This window comes from Embiotoca jacksoni, unplaced genomic scaffold (assembly GCF_022577435.1).
Source record: "Embiotoca jacksoni isolate LCO1_2020_lvr unplaced genomic scaffold, fEmbJac1.0.p SCAF_64, whole genome shotgun sequence".
NCBI classification, from domain to species: domain Eukaryota; kingdom Metazoa; phylum Chordata; class Actinopteri; family Embiotocidae; genus Embiotoca; species Embiotoca jacksoni.
In genome coordinates, this window is record NW_027185419.1 from 1,315,922 (window position 1) to 1,342,531 (window position 26,610).

General features: G+C 41.3%; 3 protein-coding genes across 9 annotated transcripts in view; all 3 read right to left on the reverse strand.

Moving 5' to 3' along the window:
• Positions 1-819: 819 nt before the first annotated feature.
• On the reverse strand, positions 820-3,780 carry LOC138213814 (zinc finger protein 98-like). Of its 2 annotated transcripts, none has more exons than XM_069175092.1 (2): positions 3,742-3,780; positions 820-2,508 (listed from the first exon to the last, which is right to left on the reverse strand). In XM_069175092.1, the coding sequence occupies exon 2, from the start codon at positions 2,300-2,302 to the stop codon at positions 1,277-1,279; it is 1,026 nt and encodes a 341-aa protein (XP_069031193.1). In that variant the 5' UTR covers positions 2,303-2,508; positions 3,742-3,780; the 3' UTR covers positions 820-1,276. The 2 variants fall into 2 exon arrangements, with proteins under 2 accessions (XP_069031193.1, XP_069031194.1); XM_069175093.1 differs by having other exon boundaries at positions 2,717-3,756.
• A 726-nt stretch (positions 3,781-4,506) lies between these two features.
• On the reverse strand, positions 4,507-11,482 carry LOC138213813 (zinc finger protein 665-like). Of its 5 annotated transcripts, XM_069175091.1 has the most exons (5): positions 11,317-11,482; positions 10,436-10,454; positions 9,639-9,734; positions 7,144-8,756; positions 4,507-6,342 (listed from the first exon to the last, which is right to left on the reverse strand). In XM_069175091.1, the coding sequence occupies exons 3-5, from the start codon at positions 9,654-9,656 to the stop codon at positions 6,117-6,119; spliced, it is 1,857 nt and encodes a 618-aa protein (XP_069031192.1). In that variant the 5' UTR covers positions 9,657-9,734; positions 10,436-10,454; positions 11,317-11,482; the 3' UTR covers positions 4,507-6,116. The 5 variants fall into 5 exon arrangements, with proteins under 5 accessions (XP_069031192.1, XP_069031190.1, XP_069031191.1 ...); XM_069175089.1 differs by lacking the exon at positions 10,436-10,454; XM_069175090.1 differs by lacking the exon at positions 10,436-10,454 and having other exon boundaries at positions 11,308-11,482.
• Positions 11,483-13,557: 2,075 nt separating this feature from the next.
• LOC138213809 (zinc finger protein 665-like) overlaps positions 13,558-26,610 on the reverse strand; it is a 58,128-nt gene continuing 45,075 nt past the window's right edge. Inside the window, exons 1-3 of one of the 2 annotated variants that reach the window (XM_069175081.1) lie at positions 24,523-24,856; positions 24,056-24,156; positions 13,558-16,966 (exon numbers count right to left, since the gene is read on the reverse strand). In XM_069175081.1, the coding sequence (XP_069031182.1) occupies positions 15,470-16,966; positions 24,056-24,073 (1,515 nt within the window). In that variant the 5' untranslated portion in view covers positions 24,074-24,156; positions 24,523-24,856 and the 3' untranslated portion in view covers positions 13,558-15,469. Of the gene's footprint in view, positions 16,967-24,055; positions 24,157-24,522; positions 24,857-26,610 lie in introns of those variants that run through there. The other variant, XM_069175083.1, reaches the window with a different exon arrangement.

The window sequence follows — 26,610 nt, forward strand, 5'->3', positions numbered from 1 at the left end:
TAGAAACAACGACTACATCAGCCTTTCAAAATAAAAGCTTTAGATGCTGCTTAATTCATGTTAATTCAACACATAGACAACTGGACGTGTGTATGAAACTAATTTAACATACAGTAATATGGACTCACTTCCTTTGCTAATAAACATTTAATTAGAACATTTTATTGTGAAGGCCACATTTCCCACAAATCCCATCACTTCCTGTTTCCTCCGGTGAACAGTTTTATTTGGTGATGGAAAAACAGGAGCAGTCTTTCTGGTTGTAAATGAGGAGTTATTTTTGTTAATGAAGTGAGGTTAGTCTGAAAACCTTTACTTTATGTTTGTAAAACTTTCAGCACACATTCTGATCACGACATTTCTTTTTCTGTAAATTCATTACTGTGCCGGTCTCCAGCAAAATTGTACTTCCTACCTGTCTTTGTATCCTAACTAAAAAAAAAAAAAAAAAAAGTAATATAATAATATAATAAATAATTAAAAATGTAAGATTTTCCCTGACTTCATATTTCTGCTAAACTTAAAAGTAAGTGTTGCAGCACCACCCTGTCCGGCTTTACTTCTTCCAGCAGTTGTAGAACGACAATTACTATTATTACCATGTCGGCTCTATAAACAAATTGGTCCGTTTAAAACTTTAGTGGGATTCAACCCGATTCCAGCACAGCTTTACTTAAAACTTGGTTTTGTTTTGCATTATAGTTTTTTTTTTTAATATCTCCCTGTCTTATATGTGTTAGTGAGGACTGTATGAGGGGTATCCTGACTACCAGGTAGGATCGTTAACACTGTGAGTGATTCACAACGGACGCAGGGAGATTCCACGTTCTTTTGTGTTTATTGAAGTCAATGTTATTGTTTACTGGGCAGGTTATAATAATGAGGAACTGTAAAACACACCATCAGGATCACTTCCCAGAGCAGTATAATAATTCTCCTTAACAATAACCTTGTGTAGTGTTTTGGTATCTGATTGGACTTCAGGCTGATGGTCTGAATTCCCCACAACGATTTCTGGAACTCAAATACTGTTGTGATTTTTTTACATTCCTTATATTTACTTGTTTTTAAAAGTCAAAAAGAAAAGAAAACCTAAACTACGAGCTGCTGTTTTTAAGATTCCTGAAATCCAGGATCTGTGGTACTACCTTTCCATTCATCACAGCTGAGAACATTGCTTTCATAATTTGATTGACCAAATTTAAAATACAAAAAATTGACAGCACAGATAAACATCCAAAACTCATCTAGTTACAAAACATGCACGTGTCATTTTTCACACTTGTATTGTGACAACATTTTCACATAACTCATCAGTACTGCAACCGAGTGGTCCCTCTCCGGTGTGAATGTTCTGGTGTCGCTTCAGAGTATCTGAATATTTAAAACTCTTATCGCAGTGGTCACACTGGTACGGTCTCTCTGAAGTATGGGTAACTTTGTGGCTTTTGAAAGCCGAGTACTGCGTAAAGAATCTGCCACACTCTTCACAACAGTACACGTCCTCTCCGGTGTGCTTGCGTCGGTGCGTCTTGAGGGACCCTTGTCGGCTGAAAGTTTTTCCACAGAGGTCACAGCGGTGCGGTTTCTGTCCTGAGTGGGTGAGTTGATGAGTCAATAAATTTCTTTTATAAGTAAAAGTTTTGCTGCACTGCTCGCAGCTGTGCGGTTTAACTCCGCTGTGGATCTGCCGATGCGCTTTTAAGGTTTCCAGCCGGTTAAACGACTTCCCACAATCTTCACATCGGTGGGATTTAACGCCGCTGTGAATGAGCTGATGTGTTTTTAAGTAGCTCATCACGGTAAAAGACTTCCCACACAGCTCACACTTGTGCGGTTTAGCTCCACTGTGGATGAGTTGATGTGTTTTTAAGTTACACACCTTGGTAAACGTCTTCCCGCACTGCTCGCAGCTGTACGGTTTAACTCCGCTGTGGACAAGTTGATGCATTTTCAAGTCTGTAATCTGAGTAAACGCCTTCACGCACTGGTCACAGCTGTACGGTTTTTCTTGAACGTGGAAGAGTTGATGTCTTGTCAAGTTACTCCGATGACCAAAAGTCCTCCCACACTCTGTACAGTTGTACGGTTTCAGCCCGCTGTGGACGACTTGATGTCTCTTAAAGTTACTCATTAAATTAAAACTTTTCCCGCACTGCTCACAGCTGAAGGGTTTCACTCCACTGTGGATGAATTGATGAGTTTTTAAGCCGCCCAGCCGGGTAAAAACCTTCCCACACTGATCACAGCTGTACGGTTTGACTCCACTGTGGCCGAGTTGATTTGTTTTTAAACTAGCCATCGGAGTGAAAGTCTTCCCGTACGGCTCACAGCTGTACGGTGTTCCTTCAGAGAGGGTGCGGTTGCGTGAATTCAGGTCTGCGTGCAACAAAGAGTTTTTCCTCACCGTTCAAAACTGTGTGATTTTATCGCCGCTTCCTGTTGTTGGAGCCTTTTCATCTTCCTGAGGGCGTTTAGGTCGTCTCTCCATTTTTGCTCTTTATACTCCTATGGTGACAAGACAAGGACAAAAACAGATGCAGAAATATGTCATCAATTAGTCAGACTGCCTGTGGTGGTTATGCCAACAATAACTCTGTTATTATCTGTTATTGTTAGTAAAAGGCAATAACGATGATATTGAGAGTTCATGGATTATACTGTAGTGAATACGCTAACTGTGAGGATGCTATCCACTTTATAGTTGGTTACATACATATCGTTATTATTCCAACGCTCAGCTTGAGTAGCGACGCCGTGTGAACGTCTCCGCCCGGATTTACCTGAAATCAATCCTGACGCAGTGAGAGACACGAACAGTAATCTTAACATGTTTTTAAATATTACTGCAGTTAAAAAGCGGAAAACCTGAGTTCACTCTGACCAACACATTTCGAGGAAAACAACGGTTTACTCTATCTGCACTTAAATACGCTACTCTAGGTTTAATTCAATTCAATGTTATTTATATAGCTCAAAGTCACAACACAGGTTATTTCATTCAAAAACTCCTCTTTAAGGGAAAAAAAACTTCAAACAGAAGGAAGGAAAAACTCTTCCTTAAAGAGCAGTTTTTCCCTCCTAGCTTAGTGTTTATCAAAGTTTCAGCGACTGGCGAACAGGTAATTCCTTTTTCTTTCAGAAAACGAACAATTTCGGAAAAGAAAACGCCTTCTGAAATGAGATGAATGTTAAAGGTACGTTGGTCTGTTGTTGCGGTTAAACAGATGCGCAGAAATGTCATGAAAAGATTGGAAAACATCGCGATGTTTATTTTGTAGTTCGTCGACAACGGGTGGCCACGCCCACAATACGGCGTCTCACGCACGCGCAGATCAGAGAACCTGGTCCGGTTCAAACGGCAGCAACGTCCTTCTTCCACGGTGTGATATGGAGCCTCGCCTGCTAATTTAGCTGCTGAGTTTGCAGCTTAAACACAAAACAGATCTCACGTACAGAAAAACGCTTTCCGTTGTAGCTTTCTACGAGCAGGACGGACGCCGCTTATGATTGTTTTGTCTTCATAAACAACGACGTAAACGAGACGTCATCTTTCTGCTAGCCCCCGCGGCTAAAGGCCGTTTATTTCTCTGAACTTATGATCCATCGAAATGAAGAAAAAAACACCAGCAGGCCTCCGAGCGGAGCTCAGGCGGAGCAGCGGGAGAGAACATCCGGCGGATAACGAGCTAAAGATCGAAAGATTAATCGAACCGATGCTAACGTTAGCTCGGTGGTTACCTTTGGACGGCCGAGCGGCTCCTTTGTCTTCGGGTGACGTCACAGCCGCGGCTGATCTCGCGATGTTTGCCTGCAAAGTTTTTCACTGCCGTTCAATTGTGTGTTGATGTCCACGAAACATCGTTTTGCATCATCAATAAGGAGGAAGAGAAATTAGATGTTTTTATTGTGAAACACTGCATGTAATTATCTTGCTGTGAAACACTTTGAGCTGCTGTCTTGTATGAAAGGTGCCATACAAATAAGGTTTATTATTATTATTAGTAGTAGTAGTAGTAGTACGCATTGTTTAGCATGCTTCCCCACTCCAGTTTAAAGTGTGAGCTCTTAGCATTTAACATAAAGTATAAAGTACATTTGTCAGTTGTTTTTTTTTGTTATTTGGTGAGAAACTGAAGTATTCAACACATCAAAACTTGACAAAAACAAAAGCATGATGGTGATGAATACATTATTAAGAGTTCCTCCTGAGAAATGCAAATGTTTGTGAGATTTCATGGCAGTCTATCCGATAGTAGACGAAAGAAAAGAATAAAAACACTTCCTCCACCCATCATAGACCAATTTTGTTTTGCATTCATTTTGAAGTAAATAAGATTTTAACTGCTGACACATATACAAAACATCCACAACCAACTGTTGTTCTCATCAGTTTTATATATATGTCCATTAATACCTGTTAATCTGCTGTCCAGTCTAGATTGAGTACTTTTTTTCCCCTTTTTGTTTCAGGTTTTTTCGATATGACAAGGCGACACCGGTAGATTCCACTTCAGTTGACTTTACTGTTGACATAAACAGGTTGCCGGCACCAATCGATGCCGGATTTACATCAAAAACAGGAAGTGTGCACCACGTATACACAGATCCTAATACATCGGGAGTAAATATCAGTCTACTAGGTAACTCAGAAGAACTAACATGTACTCATCAACATCAGTATCAGTTTAACAGAAGTAATTTTGGCATCAAGATACTTCAGACAACCCAACACCATTGGAATAGAAAGAAGGCCACACCTCCAGGAAGTATCGGACAATCACCGCTTTTTTATATTGGAGTTGACAGTATTGTTCGTGTTTAAATTACCTAAACTCTGGAAAGATATTAACAGGCCTGTCAATCAAACAGACACGCCCCCAAAAACAGGTCTTCTTGAATCTTCTTTTCTAATGAATGAGGGATTATTTTCAGATGGACCTCCAGAAAACTAATAAGAAGGAGTGACTTTAGCTAACAACACCGAGATAACTGATGGACACATTTTATTCACTTTGGATTTGATGAGAGAAGTTGAATGGGAGTCTATGGAGCCGGAGGCTTTTTGGAGCCGACCTCTAGTGGCACTCGCTGGTATTGCAGCTGAAGACATTTCTGGATCAGAACCATTTTACAGACCTGAAGCTACGAACTCTTTTAGAAACAGTCTGTGGTAGCTCCTACAATAAGACTTCCTAATTAAAAGTTTAAATCTCCAGTTATATGATCATTGGTGCTTCCTTCTTTTTTCTAAACACACAAGTATCACCCCTCCCTCCTTAATCCATATATCACTATAGGTCAAAACAGTTAATATATTCTTAATATACAGATTTAAGCTTTGCTTCAACTAACATTTAAATGCTGCTATGATCTAACTGTAAAATAGCAGTTAAATAAGTAGTACACTTAATTACATAGAAAAAAGATCACAGGATTACATGATTTTGTTTTCTAACATGGTGAGTACATTAAATAAAATAAAACCCAATAATCTTGAAGTCACTAGATCATGTCACTGAAGTATGTCAACCCAACAATTTACAATCTGTTGAGTCATTTAGCCTCGAAACCAGAGGAGAGAAAGCACGTTACACAAGTCTACTTCCTGGATTTTAACTTGTGAAATAAAGCAACAACACAACACCAACAAAAATCCAGGCAGTTTGTTTTTTTGGTCTGAATTCCCACTACTTTTGTAAAATTTGGCTATTTCTTATATTTACAACAACAGTTCTCAAACAAACAAAAGACCAATAAATAATATAATCTGAACTATTTGCTGCTGTGGAATTAAAATCTGAAATACAGTATTTGCTTGTCATACCTGCAATTTAATGTTCCACTTCTCTGAAATTGAACCTGTGTTTCCCTACGCTTGCTATGACATAAAAAGCACCACACTAGCACTATTGAAAGAAGTGCAGCCTAAAACCTGTGATCTGATGGACCTCCTGACATCACAGAAATAGAAAGTTACAGACACAAACCAAGACACTTAAAAGATTAAATCTGAATCGTGTGACGCCGGGTCTCAAAGTCTGTAAGTTTGACTTGACACCAGAAGAGGATCTTCGTTGTCCTCCTGTGATCCAAAGACGGGAATGATTTCTCCTCTAAATGATCACGTACGTCACAGATGTCTGAATCCTCTCCAGCGAGTCCAGGTTCATGACGACCAGAGGACGGGAAGCGTTTCTCGCCGTGTCGCTACTTAAATGGTTTTGCTCCCACGTGGACTCATGCGTTTCCTCTGAGGCAACGTGCTGCGGTGAATAACGGCCGACGCCGGTCGCAGCGCCGGCGGGGTCGATCGTCGGCTCCGTTTGAACCGGCGTGTTTCTAAAACAAAGATATAAAATTTAAAAAAAGACAGTGGAAGCCATTGTTTTCCTAATACATTTTATAATGTCATGTTTCTATCTGGTTTCTTCTTTGGAGAGTTTTAACCTGCATTTGTGGACACAGCGATGAACTGCGTTCACAGACGATGGTTTTCACAAGTGTTCCTGAGCCCATGCAGTGATTTCCACTCCAGAATAGTGTGTTTTTAATGCAGTGCTGCCTGAAGGCCCGAAGATCACCACCATCCAATATTGGTTTCCAGCCTTGTCCCTTGTGTTCAGAGATTTCTCCAGATTCTCTGAATCTTTTAATGATATTATGAACCGTAGACGATGAAATATCCAAATTCTTTACAATTTAAAGTTGAGGAGGATTATTCTTAAGTTTTTTCCTTATTTTTGCAGTCTTTCACAGCGTGATGAACCCTCTCACCATCTTCACTGCTTAGAGACTCTGCCCTTTTTGAAATGCTCGTTTTATACCCAATCATGTTACTGATCTGTCGCTGTGGTAACCTAATTAGTTGTGAGATATACGACCAAGTGTTTGTTTGTTTTTTATCTTTACGCTAACTTTTCAAGTCTTTATTTGACCCCGTTCCAACATTTTTGAGACGTGTTCCTGGAATCAAATTCAAAATAAACATATATTATTCATAAAAGAATAACGTTTCTTAGTTTCAACATTTAATATGTTGTCGTTGGTCTATTTTCAATTAATTATGGGTTTGTGTGATTTGCAAAACATTGCATTGTGTTTTTATGTTCACTTTACACAAGTAAAAGAATTTGAACATACCTCACAGTGACTGAACTTGAGAGGTTTCTCTCTCTGGTGTGGATCTTTCGGTGTCGTTTGAGGGAACCTGAAAAAGTAAAAGTCTTGTCGCAGTGGTCACACTGGTACGGTCTCTCTCCAGTGTGGGTAACTTTGTGGGTTTTTAAAGCCGAGAGCTGTGGAAAAAACCTGCCACAGTGTTCACAACAGTACACGTCCTCTCCGGTGTGCATGCGTTGGTGTCGATTAAGGGTCCCTTGTTGGCGGAAGGATTTTCCACAAAAGTCACAGCAGTACGGTTTACTTCCAGAGTGGGTGCGCTGATGAGTCATTAAGTCTCCTTTAACAGTAAAACTCTTCCCACACTGCTCACAGCTGTGTGGTTTTACTCCACTGTGGATCACTCGGTGAGATTTTAAACTTTTCATCAGAGTAAAACTCTTCCCGCACTGTTCACAGCTGTACGGTTTCACTCCACTGTGGATGACTTGATGTGTTTTCAGGTTCCCCATGTGAGTAAATGCCTTGCCGCACTGCTCACAGCTGTGTGGTTTAACGCCACTGTGGATGAGCTGATGTGTTTTCAAGTCTCTTTTCCGGATGAAGGCCTTCTCACACTGGTCACAGCTGTACGGTTTCACTTCACTGTGGACGAGTTGGTGAGTTTTTAAATCTTTCACCTGAATAAATGCCTTGCCGCACTGCTCACAGCTGTATGGTTTAACTCCACTGTGGATGAGTTCATGTGATTTTAAGTCTTTCTTCCGAGTAAAGGACTTCCCACATTGCTCACAGCTGTACGGTTTCACTCCACTGTGGATAAGCTGATGTGATTTTAAGCTATCTAGCCGAATAAATGCCTTCCCACACTGCTCACAGCTGTACGACTTAACCCCACTGTGGGTGAGTTGATGCATTTTTAGGTTGTTCATGTAAGTAAAAGACTTCCCACACTGTCCACAACTGTACGCTTTAATTCCACTGTGGATGAGTTGATGATTTTTTAACTCTTTCATCTTAGTAAAAGCTTTCCCACACTGTTCACAGCTGTAAGGTTTCACTCCCGTGTGGGTCAGTTGGTGTAACTTTAAGCTGCCCATCTGAGTAAAACCCTTCCCACACTTCTCACAGCTGAAGGGTTTTACTGCATTGTGGATGAGTTGATGAGCATTTAAGCGACCGATTTGAGTGAAACCCTTCCCACACTGTCCACAGCTGTACGGTTTGACTTCACTGTGGATGAGCTTATGTATCTTAAAGTTGCTCAACTGAGTAAAACTCTTCCCGCACTGATCACAGCTGTATGGTTTAATTCCACTGTGGATGACTTGGTGTTTTCTTAAGTTGCCCATCACAGTAAAAGCTTTCCCACACTGCTCACAGCTGTACGGTTTCACTCCACTGTGGATGAGTTGGTGAGTTTTTAAATGACACATCTGGGTAAAAGTCTTCCCGCACTCCTCACAGCTGTACGGTTTCTCTCCAGTGTGGGTGCGCTTGTGTACATTCAGGCCCGAAGTGGAACCAAAAGTCTTTCCGCACAAATCACAACTGTATGATTTATCTTTGTTTGCCACCGTTGGGGGAGCTGCTCTGTCGTCCTCCCGAGGGCGCTGAGGCATCGCTCCATGTTCCTATGACAACAGCCAAAGACACAAAAACAGGTAGTAAGTGAAATGCATTCGTGGAACAAAACAGTCTCTCACACAAAGATGGGCGGAAAAAACACTTGGTAGAAGTTCCTTAATTGGTAAGAACCACATTTACTAACAAACTCCAGGAGGATTCAGAATTTGAACATCATTCATTTGATTATTTAATGTTCAGCATCTTCTTTTTCCTTCTGTTGAACTTTTTCCCAACATCAAACAGACCTTTAAAGGTGATTGTTCGTCATATCACGGTCACAACAAGCAGCAAAGATGATCACGGTTTGCAGGATTAGTATTTTTTTTAAATGATAGCAAACTGACGCTTTTCAGCCATGAGCCATCAGCGTTCACGCAACCGTTTTTATTTGCCTGCAATAAAAATGTAGCATATTGCTCAGTGCTGATATTCTGCCATTTTTTTTATTTTTTTTATATTTTCTTCGTAACCGTGCATCCATTTTGTTTTCTGATCCGTGAGTTGTGGGTGCTATTTTTCGGAGACGGAAGCAGTGGAAAAACAGCCGTAACCACGACTATACAAAAAAAAAAAAAAAATCTAGTTGTTTAAAACCACTTTTTAAATCGCGTAGGGTCGGACCCACCGGCACCGACACCCCATCGCACCACATTTGTGAATAGTTTTCAAGATATCAGTATCACAAGTCCAATGTTGTTATGTAACCTAGAGATTTTCTTGCTTTGCCGATAATCGACATTAAAAATAATAAGTTGCAGCCCTAATCGAGATGACAGCCTTTTTCAATGGTAAATATTACTTAATATAATCAATAACAGCAGCTCGTGTACACTTTAAATAATAAGCAGTCCTGTGTCTCAGATAAAATGTCATGATTTGTTTCTTACCGTGTTCAAAGAGTCCATTTTTCCTCTGGAGTGGCTGAAACAAAATGTGTGACGACTCTCCTCCTTCCTTCAGACACCTTTAATCCTACCGGTCACCTGTAACATCACATCGTTATAAGTTTACGTCAGTTTTATGTTTATCAGGAAAGGAAAAGTGCAGATTTTTTCAATTTTAACTTATATTTGATCTATTTAGGCTTAATTTCTAAAAAGGACATGACGTTACCCCTTAAAATTCATATGAAAATGTTTCCTGTGCGTGTGTGTAGACTAGTTTTAAAAAAATTGCAGGTATTATCGTGATCATTTGATGGAAGATTTGGACGTCTTAATTTAATTTTATTCTATTTTATTGTATATACTGTGCATTTTTATATTAAATATTTTTTACTGTTATTTTATTGCTTTCCTGTACCTACAATGCTGCTGTAGTGAAAAAAATTCCCCTTGTGGGATTAATAAAGTAACTATCTATCTTAAACTGCTCTGAAAAAATATGATTTAATTAAACAACGTAACTACGATGCACCTCCACATCATTTGGAGTCGGGAAAACTCTTGTGATGGTGTTGGATTAGCAAGAAAACAAGATCTATTATTCTCATCGAGCTTTCTTTTTTCTTTTCATTTGTTAGATAAATAACGTTGGTTGCAGTGACTTCATCTGCTAATTCAAATTGAATTATTGGTTTATCAGCTTTGAAATTCCATAATGCGGCATTGCCTCCAGTCTATCGTGATTATGTAAAAATAAACCTACAGAACAAAAACGTCTTGAACTGTAAATACATGCTTACATGCTGTGTTACCGGAGGACTCCACCAGAGGGCGCACCGGGGAGAAAAACAATGACACTATTACCCACATTCTGATTTGCATGATGTAAACAATAAACATGGCGAAAATGAGAGGGGGAGCGGGGGATGGGAGGGGATGCATTACTTTTTGAGTAGATCTGAGATCACAGGTGGGACAAAAAAATATACACCAAAAATATATAAATAAATGTGGATTTGCTAAATCTTAACACTTAAAAATGAACTCCTAAGCAAATGTATAAACCCTGAAGATGATTCAATTCAACCTCTCGTTCTCATTAGCTGTTTCTTCTTTGTTTTTTTTACTTTTGTTTGGTATATATTGACATCCATTTGTGAAATATATATATATATATAGTATTGCATTGTATAGGAGGTGTGACCCAAAGTCAGCTTATACTCGACTGACATGTAAAGAAGTGAGACTGTCGTTGTTCTGGACGGTTGTTTTTGGTGTGTTGTAAATAAAGTTTTTTTAAAAAAGGGCCCCTGACTCAGTAACGATGTGTATTTTGCAATCTTTGCGTTATGCGTTGCGTTAATTCCCGAGGACGCGCGCAACCAACCAACGGTCCCAGAAGACGTGAGGCAGCCGCAAAAAACGCGTAGTTTTAAAGCACGTATATCTCCGGCTTTATGGCCTACTTCCGATCACGGAGCCCCTTTAGCCTGCTAACGCAGCTGCTCAGATGAAGGCTCGTGCACACTTTATCATTACAAACCTGCAGAAGAAGCACCTTCTGTTGTAACTTTCCGCGAGCAGAACAAACGCCGCTCAGGATGATTGTTGACTTCACAAACACGACGTAAACAAGACGTTGACTCTGCTAGCATGCTAAGATAGCACTCGCCTCTCTCACCACAATAAACACACACGAGCGGAACATCCGGGAGAGCAGCAGAAGAAGAAAAGAACATCCGGGACATAACGAGCTCAAAGCCAAAGACTCCGTCGGCTTCAGCTGCTTCAACTTCGGGTCTGATGGTGGTCGACGAAAACAGCCGGTGACTGCAAAGGGAGGAGGGGGAGGGGGGAGGGGGCGGGGGGTACAGTGAGATGGCCGTGACGTCAGACACATTCCACTTCCGGTACCGCGGCTGTACTCGCAACAACAACGCTCTTCATGTTTTGTTTTGTGCATTTCATCTGTTTCTTATTAATCTCATTTCTTTTTCTATATTTGTAAGTGTTCCGTTATACACAGCATGTAATTCTCCTGCTGTGAAGCACTTTGAGCTGCATTTCTTATATGACAGGGTCAATACAAATAAAGTTTAATATTACTTTTAATAAATACAAAAAAAAAATTAAATTTTTTCGAACCCCTATTTTGCTTAGTTTTTCTCTCATCACCGTTCTCTGGAATACATATCGCTTACAACTCATAATATTATGAGAAAAATTATGTATAATTAAAATAATGAGTTACACAGGCTTTTTTTTTTTTTTTTTTTTGCAATAATAAACTGCTTAACTTTTTTGCTGAAAATGTGTCTGGTTCATCCAAACCTCTGTTTCAGGAATCTAAAACATGTCTTCCTTTTTCTGAGTCAATAATTCGGTTCAATTTCAGTTCCAATTCAGGACCATTTTTTTAAAACCCTTGTTGGCTGACTCATGAGGAGTCGTGACAATTTAGCTTTCTGTTGTTCGGGAAAAGTTTTGCAGTTGCTTTAAATGTGTAATTTGGCGTGTCATAAATGCATGAAAGAAATACACATCTTTTAGGCTGACAACACTTTTTTAATACACTACCAAAACTAAGAGATGCTCCATCGACTCCAGAATAAAGAAGGTGTGTATTTATTGTAAACTTGTTTGTAGTGTCATGATTTACTGCCCCAGGCGGCCTGTGTTCCTCTAACAAAACTACTTTAACCTAAACAGGTCCTTTGAGTTCATATATTTACAACCTATTTTATTGTCCCTACTTTGAGCCAACCCGGGGTGACGGCACTACGGTCAATACTTCAAACAGACGCAACAAAGCAGCGCTCACTTTTACAGAGATAATCCAGCCATTACTGAGAAGTAATACCACCACGATGCCTGTTTCATTTCATCCAACGGGTTACTCGGGATAGCTCATAAACCTTTACTGAGCCTCGCAGAGAACATCTTACTTCTCTGAACTTTTTAAATATAGAACCTTGAGGACAAGAATGCTCACTTACTCATCCCCCAGAGAGTAAAACCAACGGTTACTCACCTGGAAGAGTCCGGCATCCCGTGTGTGTTGATCAGGGCTTGGAGGAGGCAAACTAAATCACAATATGACAAAGATAAACTTTCGTAATACTAAGTAAAGCTCAGTATTGGGTTTTTATTTCAAGATGGAGCAACACAGATTATAGTGAAGAAATTCAGCAAGGAGGCTATTTACTATTTAAAAGCTAACGTCACTGTGGTTGTTTATCTAAGAACAGAACAGCTGCTCCAACACTCTGGAGAGCTTGTGCTCTTTCTTACATATACATGTATAGGAAGATCCATGTCAAGCCAAAGATTAGAATAAATATTCACCACAGTGAACACTTGGGATGTCACAACACCAGAAACACACAATTTGATTGGTTCATTTTGAATTTCCAGCAAAACCTTTGAAAACTTTCATTTTGGACAAATAAAGCTCCACTTTATAAGGAAAATACTTTAAAAACAGAAGTATATTGAAGTGCAAAAACAAATTCCCATAGAGTGAGAAGAACTTTCCTGTTGCACATTCAAACAGTATATATTTAAAGTAAGCAACCCTAGTATTGCTGGAGCGTTAGAGCAGGGGTGCTTCACACATTTAAGTTATTCCAAAGCAGCGGTTGGCTGAGTGTTCAGTGCCGATAGGATGGTCGGGTTACAGCTATCGGTGGGCGGGACGTAGTATCGTCGGATTATTTTCAGATGGACCTCCAGAAAACTAATAAGAAGGAGTGACTTTAGCTAACAACACCGAGATAACTGATGGACACATTTTATTCACTTTGGCTTTGATGAGAGAAGTTGAATGGGAGTCTATGGAGCCGGAGGCTTTTTGGAGCCGACTGTCGCAGCAACGATACATTTCGTTATGAGGAATGAACGAATAAACAACGATGCAACCAACTGTTTCTTGTCAATTTAATAAAGCCAGATAATATAAGAGTTACAGAGTCAATCTATTTCAGCTGAAAGGGGCGGAGCTTGATGAGTCAGACCAAAACATACAGATAAAAGCCAAAACACAGCGCAGGGAGGTCCTCCGTCGTTTCCCTCTTCACTAGACACTGAAAGAAAAGTTCCTCACACACAAGTGAAATGTACTTCAGGCCTGACTGAGTGAAAAGTTACAGAGAATCATAACAGCATGTAGGATATTACACACATACAAGTTAATGATACATTTTGCCCTTACGCTAACCTCTAGTGGCAATCGGTGGTATTGCAGTTTTAGGCGCATCTGCATTGGCCTCATTTTTCAGACCCGGAAGCTACGAACACTTTTATATACAGTCTGCGGTATATTCTCGCAAAAACAATTGAAAATGAGAATAAGGGAAAGTAAATATGTAAAAAAAAAAAAAAAAGCATGTCAGAAGAAACGTATCGGTTTTATCTGGTGGAAAATTGGGGCGCATTTTGAGGTACTCAATTACTTTTAACAGCACTCCTCGTTTTATCCTGAGGAGGTAACTTTGCTATCAAAGTGTAAATTTATAATCTGGAGTTTATATGCAAAATTGTACTCTCCTTCCACCATGAAAATAACAAGAAACTGAACACTGTATAGAAATTGATATCAATATTAAATGCAGAATAGTTAAGACAACAGAGAATACAGCAGGAGTTTTATAACAGGATGTCACTCAAACCTTTAACACAAGAACAGCTAAGTAATTATAAGAAAAGATCAAACAGTGACAATAAAAACATGAACATTTGGGCGGCACGGTGGTGCAGTGGTTAGCACTGTCACCTCACAGCAAAAAGGTTCGAATCCGGTCCTGGGCCTTTCTGTGAGGAGTTTGTATGTTCTCCCTGTGCTTGCGTGGGTTCTCTCCGGGTTCTCTGGCTTCCTCCCATCATCCAAAAACATGCACCTCAGGTCAGGTTACCTGGCGCCGTGCTAGTGGCAGCCTGCTGCAGCAGCTCCCCCCTGACAGCCCCCTGCTGTAGCGAAGAAATTTCCCCTCGGGGATTAATAAAGTGTACAAAATTAAATTAAATGAATGAAAGAAAATATTTAAAAAATGACCAAATCACTACTAAAGGTTAATAGAGGTCAACAGAGGTCCCAAAAGTAGTGATGGGTATTTTGAGTCATGCTGGCAAACATTTCATACCTAATAAATTTCAGTAACTTTGGTGTTAATTTTTGGTTTGTATAACGAATAGTAACTTTTACGCCAATAAGAAGTCTTGCTGTGTTCCCATGGTAACATGACCTTTAATTTTTACCCTGAAACCTTGCCAGGATTGTTTCCTGGTTTCAGAGTACAGAAAAATCTTCCAAACAAAAACACTGTAGTTTTTTGTGTGCTTATGACAGGCCTTCAAGCTGATGAATGTTATTCAACAGAACTTCCTGGACTGTGACGTGTTTCACCTGATCAACAAACAACAACAACAACAACAACAATCCAGGCTCATTTTTGGGGTTTGAATTCTCACTATTTACATGGAACTTGTACTACAATTGTGCATTTTTTCATTCCTTATATTTACATGTTCTAACAACAGTTCTCAAACCAGGAAAAAAGCAAAAACCCAAATGACAACAATATCTAAACTTCTTGCTGGTGCCTGATCAAAACAGTAAAAATAGTATTTTACCATCATAACTGTCATCTGAAGCTCCACTTCTTTGAAATTGAACCGTGTTTCCCAACGTTTGCAGCGACATATGAAGCACAACAGATCATAAAATGTGATTTCATGGACCGTCGCACTACTTAAATTACAGGCAACTCATCAGACCACGGAAACATAACGTTAAAGACCACACAAGTGTGACATTAGCTGAGACACTTCACAAGAGTTTAAGTCTGAATTCTGTGAAGCCTGATCTCAAGTTTTTTTAAGTGTGACCTCGACACCAGAAGAGGATCTTCGCTCTCAATGTGCGTCTTCCTGCCATTTAAGGATGAGGACGATTTCTCCTCTGTGTGATCTCGTAGGTCACAGGTGTCTGAATCCTCTCTGGTGTGAACACCTTCATGTTGTGTGTGATTACCAAAGGTCGAGAAACTTTTCTCACAGTGTCGGCACTTGAACGGTTTCTCTCCCGTGTGGATCTGTATATGTATTCTGAGGCTACTTGAAGTCCTGAATGATGACGCACATTGATCACAGCTGTATGGTTTAACTCCACTGTGGATGAGTTGATGAATTTTTAAGGTACTCATGTTGTTTAAAGACTTCTCACGCTGACCACAGCTGTGTGGTTTAACTCCACTGTGGATGAGTTGATGACTTTTTAAGGTCTTCATGTGTCTAAAACTCTTCCCACACTGACCACAGCTGTATGGTTTAACTCCAGTGTGGATGAATTGATGACTTCTTAAATGGTCCATTCGGTTAAAAGACTTCCCACACTGATCACAGCTGTATGCTTTAACTCCACTGTGGATGAGTTGATGAATTTTTAAAGTACTCGTGTTGTTGAAAGACTTCCCACACTGAGCACAGCTGTATGGTTTAACTCCACTGTGGAAGAGTTGATGGTTTTTTAAATGGCCCATCTGGCTAAAAGACTTCCCACACTGACCACAGCTGTATGGTTTAACTCCACTGTGGATGAGTTGATGAATTTTTAAAGGACCCATTCGGTTAAAAGACTTCCCACACTGATCACAGCTGTATGGTTTAACTCCACTGTGGATGAGTTGATGCTTTTTTAAGGTATTCGTGTTGTTAAAAGACTTCCCACAATGATCACAGCTGTATGGTTTAACTCCACTGTGGATGAGTTGATGAATTTTTAAGGTACTCGTGTTGTTAAAAGACTTCCCACACTGATCACAGCTGTATGGTTTAACTCCACTGTGGATGAGTTGATGCCTTTTTAAGGTAGTTTTGTTGTTAAAAGATTTCCCACACTGATCACAGCTGTATGGTTTAACTCCACTGTGGATGAGTTGATGGATTTTTAAGGTACTCCTGTTGTTAAAACATTTCCCACACTGATCACAACTGTATGGTTTATCTCCACTGTGGATGAGTTGATGTCTTTTTAAATGACCAGTTCGGTTAAAACATTTCCCACACTGATCACAGCTGTATGGTTTAACTCCACTGTGGATGAGTTGATGATTTTTTAAGGTACTCGTGTTGTTAAAAGACTTCCCACACTGATCACAGCTGTATGGTTTAACTCCACTGTGGATGAGATGATGAATTTTTAAATGACCCTTTTGGTTAAAGCTCTTCCCACACTGATCACAGCTGTACGGTTTCTCTCTGTTTGCAGTCGTTGGGGGAGGTTTGTCGTCCTCCTGAAGGCGCTGAGGTGTAACTCCATCTCTACTTTTACTTTCCTGAAAACACAAACAAAGATACGAACAGAGGCAGTGAGTGAAATGCAGTCCTGGAACAATCTTGAAGTCTCTCACGCGAGGCTGGGGAGCAAAGACCCGTCTTATATTGGTATAAGTTTCTGGAAGAACCAAAGTTACCAACAAGCTTTAGAAGCATTCCTAATTTCAACATCAATCACTTGTCACTAAATCTTTTTCCCGACATCAAACAGCCCTGTAAAGTTGATTACTCATCGCCGTCACAAAGTACAACCCCATCTCTAAAACGTTGGGACGCTGTGTAAAATGTGAATAAAATCAGAAAGCAACGATTTGCAAATTCCATAAACCTACATTTAATTTAAAATAAACCAAAGAAAACATGATACTTTGAAACTGATAAATCTTATTGTTTTATGAAAAAAAGCTGCTCATTTTTGATTTGATGGCAGATCTCATCTCAAAATATTTGGGACAGGGTCAACAAAAAACTGGAGAAGTTGTGAAAAGCGAAACGAAACATCTGATAACTAATTATGTTACCGTGGCAACAGATCAGTAACATGATTGGATGTAAAAAGAGTATTTCAGAGGCAGAGTCTCTCAGCAGTGAAGATGGGGAGAGGTTCACCACTCTGTGAAAGACTTTGTGGGAAAATAGTTCAACAATCTAAGAATAATGTTCCTCAACGTAAAACTACAAAGAATTAGTGGAAAGTTGGTAGACCGCAACAACTTGGATTGGAGGAATCTCAACTGACGTTACGGTGAGCGTATTGCGTCACTTCCCGTCAACAAACATTGTGACTAGTGTTACGTCTCTCTGCTATTTCAGCTTCTTTTCCTGAATTATACATCTTAACTCTCTCCACACTTCTTCTAATCTCAAGTTAAAACTCACGCTTGCTCTTCTTGAGCAATTCTACAGTTAAATCTTTGACCAACGTTCACTTAACTTGGCGTTTTGGTGCTGCAAGCTTAGCAGTTAGCAATGGCTTCCCTCTCTCCCTCCACCTCTTCTTGTTTTTCCTGCTGTGTGACATGTTTAGTTACGACCCTGCCTCCCTTAATGATAATGTTACCTGTAATAAATGTAGTGTAGTTAGGGCTCTGGAGGCCAGGGTCATAGAATTAGAATCACTGCTGTGCACCATGCTGAACAACCAGCTAGCCGTAGGAACTTCTCAGGGACAGGGTGTACAGCTGTCCAGGATACAGGCTTAGTTAGCCGGTACCCCGCAGCACCCGAACAGCCGGGCGGCTGGGTGGCAGTACGAAGGAGGGATAGTCCCAAGAAGAAGCCCACGGTTCACCACCGACCCCTTCACGTCTCCAACCGATTTTCCCCACTCGGTGAAACACCCACTGAGAAACTAACCCTGGTTATTGGAGACTCTATTTAACATGAAGTCAGTGAAACCAGCGGCCAGAGTCAGATGTCTTCCAGGGACCAGAGTCAGATGTCTTCCAGGGGACAGAGTCAGATGTCTTCCAGGGGCCAGAGTCAGATGTCTTCCAGGGGCCAGAGTCAGATGTCTTCCAGGGGACAGAGTCAGATGTCGTCCTGGGGCCAGAGTCAGATGTCTTCCCGGGGACAGAGTCAGATGTCTTCCAGGGGCCATAGTCAGATGTTGTCCCGGGGCCCGAGTCAGATGTCTTCCAGGGGCCAGAGTCAGATGTCTTCCAGGGGCCATAGTCAGATGTTGTCCCGGGGCCAGAGTCAGATGTCTTCCAGGGACCAGAGTCAGATGTCTTCCAGGGACCAGAGTCAGATGTCTTCCAGGGACCAGAGTCAGATGTCGTCCCGGGGCCCGAGTCAGATGTCTTCCCGGGGCCCGAGTCAGATTTCGTCCCGGGGCCAGAGTCAGATGTCTTCCAGGGGCCAGAGTCAGATGTCTTCCAGGGGCCAGAGTCAGATGTCTTCCCGGGGCCAGAGACAGATGTCTTCCCGGGGCCAGAGACAGATGTCTTCCAGGGGCCAGAGACAGATGTCTTCCAGGGGCCAGAGACAGATGTCTTCCAGGGGCCAGAGTCAGATGTCTTCCAGGGGCCAGAGCGGGCGACATTGAATCAAACCTGAAACTGCTGACTAAGGCTAATCATAAATCCAGTCAGATTGTTATTAACGTCGGCAGTAACGACACCCGGTTACACCAATCAGAGGTCACTAAAGTTAATGTTGAATCGGTGTGCAACTTTGCAAAAACAACGTGGGACTCCGTAGTTTTCTCTGGACCCCTTCCTAACCGGACCAGTGATGATATGTTTAGCCGTACGTCTTCACTTCACCGCTGGTTGTCGAGGTGATGTCCCGCTAACAATGTGGGCTTCATTGACAACTGGAATACTTTCTGGGGAAAACCTGGTCTGATCCGGAGAGACGGCATCCATCCTACTTTGGATGGTGCAGCTCTTCTTTCTAGAAACATGACCATGTCTCTTAACAGCCCTAAAACCTGACATCCAGGGTTGAGGCCAGGACGCAGAGCTGCAGTCTTACAGCTCCTCTGCAGCTTCTTTAGAGCTGTCACTCACCCAAAACCTTCAACATCCTGTAGAGGTTGTGTCTGTACCCAGACCATCTATATTTAAACAACTCAAGAAAAGATCTATCAATAAAAATGTAATAAAAGTTTATCCTACCAAATTAATGGATAAAAAAAAATAAAATCTTACAATTAAAAGCGGACTATTAAACATGAGATCTCTCTGGTCTAAATCTCTGTTAGTAAATGACTTGATAACTGATTATCAGATTGATTTACTCTGTCTCACAGAGACCTGGCTGCAACAGGAAGAATATGTTAGTATTAATGAAGCAACTCCTCCCAGTCATATTCATTATCATATTCCTAGAGATTCAGGAGGAGGAGGAGGAGAAGGAGGAGGAGGAGGAGAAGGAGGGGCAGCAATCTTCCACTCAAGTTTATCAATTAATCCAAAGCCTAAACTTAGTTATAAATCATTTGAGAGTCTGACTCTTAGTCTCTCACCCAAACTGGAAAGCAGAGAAACGGATTGTATTGTTGTTGTTTATCTCCCACCTGGTCTTTATTCAGAGTTTCTAACTGAATTCTGACTTTTGATCAGATTTAGTGCTGAGTTCAGATAAAGTGATGATAGTGGGAGACTTTAACATTCATGTTGACATGGACAACGACAGCCTCAGTTCTACTTTCAGATCATTATTAGATTCTATAGGCTTTTATCAGGATGTAAATAAACCCCGTCACCGTGGTAACCACACCCTCCATCTGGTTCTGTCGTATGGGATGGAAACTGAAAATGTAATAGTATTTCCTCCAAACCCTGTTTTGTCGGACCACTTCTTATTAACATCTGAAGTTACAATAATGGACGACACAGCATGTGGGAATAAATCCCACTACAGTAGATGTCTGTCAGATGATGTCGTGGCCAAGTTTAAGGAAGCAGTTACATGTTTATCCTCTTCGATGCCGTGTGTTAAAGCAGTGGAAGACATCTACGTTGATCTTAGTCCCACACTAGTGGATCATCTGGTAGAAAACACTGCAGTATCTCTGCTACAACTCTAGATGATGTCGCCCCTCTGAAGAAGAGAGTCATGAACCAGAGGAAGTTGTCTCCATGGTACAACTCAGAACTACGCTCTGCTAGGCAGCGACTAGAAAGATGGAAAGGAAATGGAGTTCCACTAATTTAGAAGAATTTCACCTGCCTGGAAGGATAGTCTAATATTATATAAGAAAGCTCTTGGTAAGGCCAGAACTTTATATTATTCATCATTAATAGAGGACAACAAGAACAACCCCAGGTTTCTTTTCATCACTGTAGCAGGCTGACAAAGAGTCCCAGTTCTGTTGAGTCCTCTATTCCTTCAGCTCTCAGCAGTAACGACTTCATTAACTTCTTTACTAATAAAATTCTTACTATCAGAAAGAGAATCGGGCCGACCCTTCCTGACACCATCACTGATGTGATGTTAAGCAACAGCAGCCCTGAAAGCAAATGTAGGACCAGATGTAAACTTGGAACATTTCTCTCCTGTTGAGCTCTCTGAGTTAACTAGAATTATTTCTTCATCTGGATCCTCTAGCTGTCTGTTAGATCTCATCCCAACTAAACTTTTTAAGGAAGTCTTCCCTTTAATTAATACTTCCATATTAGATCAGATCAACCTATCTATTGTAACCAGCTATGTACCGCAGGCTTTTAAAGTGGCTGTAATTAAACCTTTACTTCAAAAGCCGACTCTTAATCAGCTGTTTTAGGAAACTACAGACCAATTTATTAGCCTCAGATAATGGACTCGTCTCTGTACTTGTTCTTCTGGACCTCAGCGCTGCTTTTGATACGATTGATCATACGATCTTATTACAGAGATTAGAAGACGTTATGAGGATTAAAGAAACTGCATTAGATTGGTTCAAATCCTACTTATCAGATAGATTCCAGTTTGTCCATGTCAACAATGAATCTTCCAGACAAACAACAGTTAGTTATGGAGTTCCACAAGGCTCAGTGTTAGGCCGAATACTTTTTACTTTGTACATGCTTCCATTAGGAGATGTCATCAGGAAGCACTGCATCAACTTCCATTGTTATACAGATGACACTCAGCTATATATTTCTATAAAACCAGATGAAACTAATCAGTTAGTAAAACTTGAAGCCTGTCTAAAAGACATAAAGGTCTGGATGACCAAAAACTTCCTGCTTCGAAATTCAGACAAAACAGAAGTTAGTGTACTTGGTCCGAAACACCTCAGAAACTCTTTCTGTAATCACTTAGTTACTCTGGATGACGTTGTCTTGGCCTCCAGCAAAACTGTGAGGAACCTTGGAGTCATCTTTGATGAGGATTTGTCCTTTAGACACCACATAAAGCAAATCTCCAGAACTGCCTTCTTTCATCTACGTAATATTAATAAAATCAGGAAAATCCTTCCTCAGCGTGATGCAGAAAAACTCATCCATGTGTTTGTTACTTCTAGACTAGATTATTGTAATTCCTTGTTGTTAGGATGTCCAAATTACTCTTTAAAAACCTGCAGCTGATCCAAAATGCTGAAGCAAGAGTACTGACAGGATTTGACAAGAGAGATCATATTTCTCCAGTTTTATCTTCTCTTCACTGGCTTCCTGTGAAATCAAGAATAGAATTTAAAATTCTCTTGATGACTTACAAAGCTCTACATGACCAGGCTCCATCATATCTTAGAGATCTTATATAACCATATAATCCTAGCAGAGCACTTCTCTCTCAGTACGCTGGTCTACTTGTGGTTCCTAGAGTTTCCAGAAGTAGAATGGGAGGCGGAGCTTCAGTGTTCAGGCTCCTCCCCTGTGGAACCAGCTCCCAGTTTGTGTTGGAGGGGCAGAAACCCTCTCTAGCTTTAAGATTAGACTCAAAACGTTCCTTCTTGATAAAGCCTATAGTTAGGGCTGGCTCAGGTAGACCTGAACCAACCCTTAGTTATGCTGTTATAGGCCGAGGCTGCTGGGGGACCTCGTTACATGCTGATCTTCTTTTCTTTCCTCCTACTCTTTAACTGACTCATACCTCACCATCTTTTTCTCTCCCATAGTTTCTTCTTGTTATCTGTTGTCTCCATTCAGTTCCTTCACTCGTGTAGTTTCTGTTCTTTCTTTTCCAGATGTCCCGTCATGGAGCTGCATGTCTCTGCTCTGTGCTTGTTGTCTCCACCAACAGTTCTTCTCTTCTATCTCTATGTTGTCCTTTTCTCTCTCTGCTCTCCTCTCACCCCAACCCGTGGAGGCAGATGCTCCGCCCACCTCTGATCCTGGTTCAGTTAACAGATGCTCCGCCCACCTCTGATCCTGGTTCTGTTAACAGATGCTCCGCCCACCTCTGATCCTGGTTCTGTTAACAGATGCTCCGCCCACCTCTGATCCTGGTTCTGTTAACAGATGCTCCGCCCACCTCTGATCCTGGTTCTGTTAACAGATGCTCCGCCCATCTCTGATCCTGGTTCTGTTAACAGATGCTCCGCCCACCTCTGATCCTGGTTCTGTTAACAGATGCTCCACCCACCTCTGATCCTGGTTCTGTTAACAGATGCTCCGCCCATCTCTGATCCTGGTTCTGTTAACAGATGCTCCACCCACCTCTGATCCTGGTTCTGTTAACAGATGCTCCGCCCGCCTCTGATCCTGGTTCTGTTAACAGATGCTCCGCCCACCTCTGATCCTGGTTCTGTTAACAGATGCTCCGCCCATCTCTGATCCTGGTTCTGTTAACAGATGCTCCGCCCGCCTCTGATCCTGGTTCTGTTAACAGATGCTCCGCCCACCTCTGAGCCTGGTTCCGTTAACAGATGCTCCGCCCACCTCTGATCCTGGTTCTGTTAACAGATGTTCTCCACCTCTGAGCCTGGTTCTGTTAACAGATGTTCTCCACCTCTGAGCCTGGTTCAGTCAGAGGTTTCTTCCTGTTGAAGGGAGGTTTTCTTCTTCCCTCTGTTGGAGCATTTTCTCTCTTAAAGAGGAGTTTTTCCCTCCTGGCTTATGTGGGAATTGTTGTATTGTTGTGTTTCTATATTGTAAAGTTTTGCTGTAAGGACTTTAATGTGTTCAGTGCCACGAAATAACCTCTGTTGTGATTTGGCGCTATATTAATAAAAATGAATTGAATTGAATAATTTCTTTAAAAGATTCAGAGAATCTGGAGAAATCTCTGAACACAAGGGACAAGGCTGGAAACCAATATTGGATGGTGGTGATCTTCGGGCCCTCAGGCAGCACTGCATTAAAAACACACTATTCTGGAGTGGAAATCACTGCATGGGCTCAGGAACACTTGTGGAAACCAATATTGGATGGTGGTGATCTTCGGGCCCTCAGGCAGCACTGCATTAAAAACACACTATTCTGGAGTGAAAATCACTGCATGGGCTCAGGAACACTTGTGAAAACCATCATCTGTGAACACAGTTCATCGCTGTGTCCACAAATGATGTTAAAACTCTCCAAAGAAGAAACCAGATAGAAACATGATCCACAAACACCGCCGCCTTCTCTGGACTGAGATCATTGAAGATGGACTGAGGTGAAGTGGACAACTGTCCTGTGTAACAGATTAAATGAGATATAAATATATTTTCTCACCGTCCTTGAAGAGTCCATTATTCCTCTGTAGTGGCTGAGCCGAGACAAAATGTCTGCAGACTTTCCTCCTTCCCTCCGACACCTTTAATCCCACCAGTCACCTGTAACATCACATCTTTATTAGTACATATTGAGTGTAGTGGAGCTGCCCCCAAACAGTCGACTCGGGCTTTTATGTTCAACCACAGAGGAAGAGCGCCACTGTTACTGCAGGCCTACTTCCGGTCCTTGTCTATGGGGTGATGTAGCCTAGCCTGCTAACTTAGCTGCTTAGTTTACAGCTCACACACTTAATTATTCCCACTTGCAGAAAACGACCCTTCTGTTGTAGCTTTCTACGAGCACGATGAAAACCCTTTAATGACGTAAACAACACGTTAACTTCCGCTAGCATGCTAAGTTAGCTGCTAGCGACGAGCCCCGTAAAGAATGAATGAAGATGACGCTAACGTTAGCTTGATATTTACCTTTTGGACAGTCGCCGTCACGAACCAACCGCAGCTCCAAGTTTCCGTCCGATTCTCAGCTTCAGAATTTGGATTGAAGAGTCATGCTTCACATCATTTCTTTAAACTTTTGGACCTGTCAGTTCCGTAGACGCGTCTTATATGACGCAACAGATTGAGAACGTGACATCCGGGATCTTTTGGCTTTTCAGCACGCAACTAAAAACAAATCTTCGTTTTACTGGCGGACAAAAACCACAACAACAATGTCATCTACCATCAGTGACGTCATCGTTGGTTTGTGAACGTTATGAAGCCTCCAGTTCAGATTCTGTCCGTCACCATCTTTGATAGTTCGGAGCGGTTTGGGGCAGGAAGTGACCATATTTGGACAAGCTGGGGGAGGAGCCAGCGGTGGATCTGACTGATCTGATTGGAAACTTGATGATACTAACAACTGGAAAACAATCAATGGCATCAGTAGACTCTTATGTTACCTATGTAATGTTTACTACCCGTAGCAACCACCTAGCAACAGAGAGGATTTCTAGTCTCTGACTTAATAAATACAGAACATAGAAACACTAAACTGCTCAGCTAGCTCAGTCTGGTTGGAACAAAGATATCTGATGAACAAAGATATCTGATAAACAAAGATATCTGATGAACAAAGATATCTGATGAACAAAGATATCCATGTTCTCATGTGTTTTTAACATTTTAGCTCCGTGTCATGTGTTCAAACCAAACCGGTCCGGCTAGCCTCCGCTAGGATTGTAAGTGCGTGACTATCCGTGGTGTTACGGTACGGGTGCTCAGAGCGACCAAAAAGGACCAAAAGAGACCCGACTTCACCAAATGGGTCATTTAATAGATCCATAACAAGTAGAAACTACATTATATTACATGTTATATTAAATTCTATTGTAATTCTATATTCTCATTGAAGAGGTGGAGTTATATTTCTAGTGATGATGTCATGAAGATTTGTTCCAAATGTTCTGTTGACCAATCAGATCTCTGGAGGCGGAGCTACTATGTTGTATAATCTTGTTCATGATCCAACCAAAAACTTTTTGCTGGAAAAAGTTGCGTCACATCACCCGGCACTGAAATGGATGTCACAACACCAGAAACACACAATGTGATTGGTTCATATTGAATTACAAGCAAAACCTTAGAAAATTTACATTTTGGACAAATAAAGCTCCACTTTACAAGGAAAATACTTTAAAAACAGAAGTACAGTGCATCCGGAAAGTATTCACAGCGCTTCACGTTTTCCACATTTTGTTATGTTACAGCCTTATTCCAAAATGGATTAAATTCATTTTTTCCCCTCATAATTCTACACACAATACCCCATAATGACAATGTGAAATACATTTTTTTGAAATTTTTGCAAATCTATTAAAAATCAGAAACGAAAAAAATCACATGTACATACGTATTCACAGCCTTTGCTCAATACTTTGTTGAAGCACCTTTGGCAGAAATTACAGCCTCAAGTCTTTTTGAGTATGATGCTATAAGCTTGGCTCCTATTCTTGGGCAGTTTCTCCCATTCTTCTTAGCAGGACCTCTCAAGCTCCATCAGGTTGGATGGGGAGCGTCGGTGCTCAGACATCTTCAGATCTCTCCAGAGATGTTCAATCAGGTTCAAGTCTGGGCTCTGCCTGGGCCTCTCAAAGACATTCACAGAGGTGTCCCGAAGCCACTCCTTTGTTATCTTGGCTGTGTGCTTCGGGTCGTTGTCCTGTTGGAAGATGAACCTTCGCCCCAGTCTGAGGTCCAGAGCGCTCTGGAGAAGGTTTTCATCAAGGATGTCTCTGTACATTGCTGCATTCATCTTTCCCTCCATTCTGACTAGTCTCCCAGTTCCTGCCGCTGAAAAACATCCCCACAGCATGATGCTGCCACCACCATGCTTCATCGTAGAGATGGTATTGGCCAGGTGATGAGCGGTGCCTGGTTTCCTCCAAACATGACACTTGGCATTCAGGCCAAAGAGTTCAATCTTTGTTTCATCAGACCAGAGAATTTAGTTTCTCATGGTCTGAGAGTCCTTCAGGTGCCTTTTGGTAAACTCCAGGTGGGCTGTCATGTGCC

What these genes read in the sequence shown, in the direction of transcription:
- LOC138213813 (XM_069175089.1), bottom strand. An exon ending in TCAAGTTCAGTCACTGTGAG is followed by an intron (nt 6,343 to 7,143) that starts GTATGTTCAAAT and finishes TCTTTGTTTTAG; the next exon opens with AAACACGCCGGTTCAAACGG.
- LOC138213814 (XM_069175092.1), bottom strand. Translation starts at nt 2,302, where the DNA reads ATGGCTAGTTTAAAAACAAATCAACTCGGCCACAGTGGAGTCAAACCG.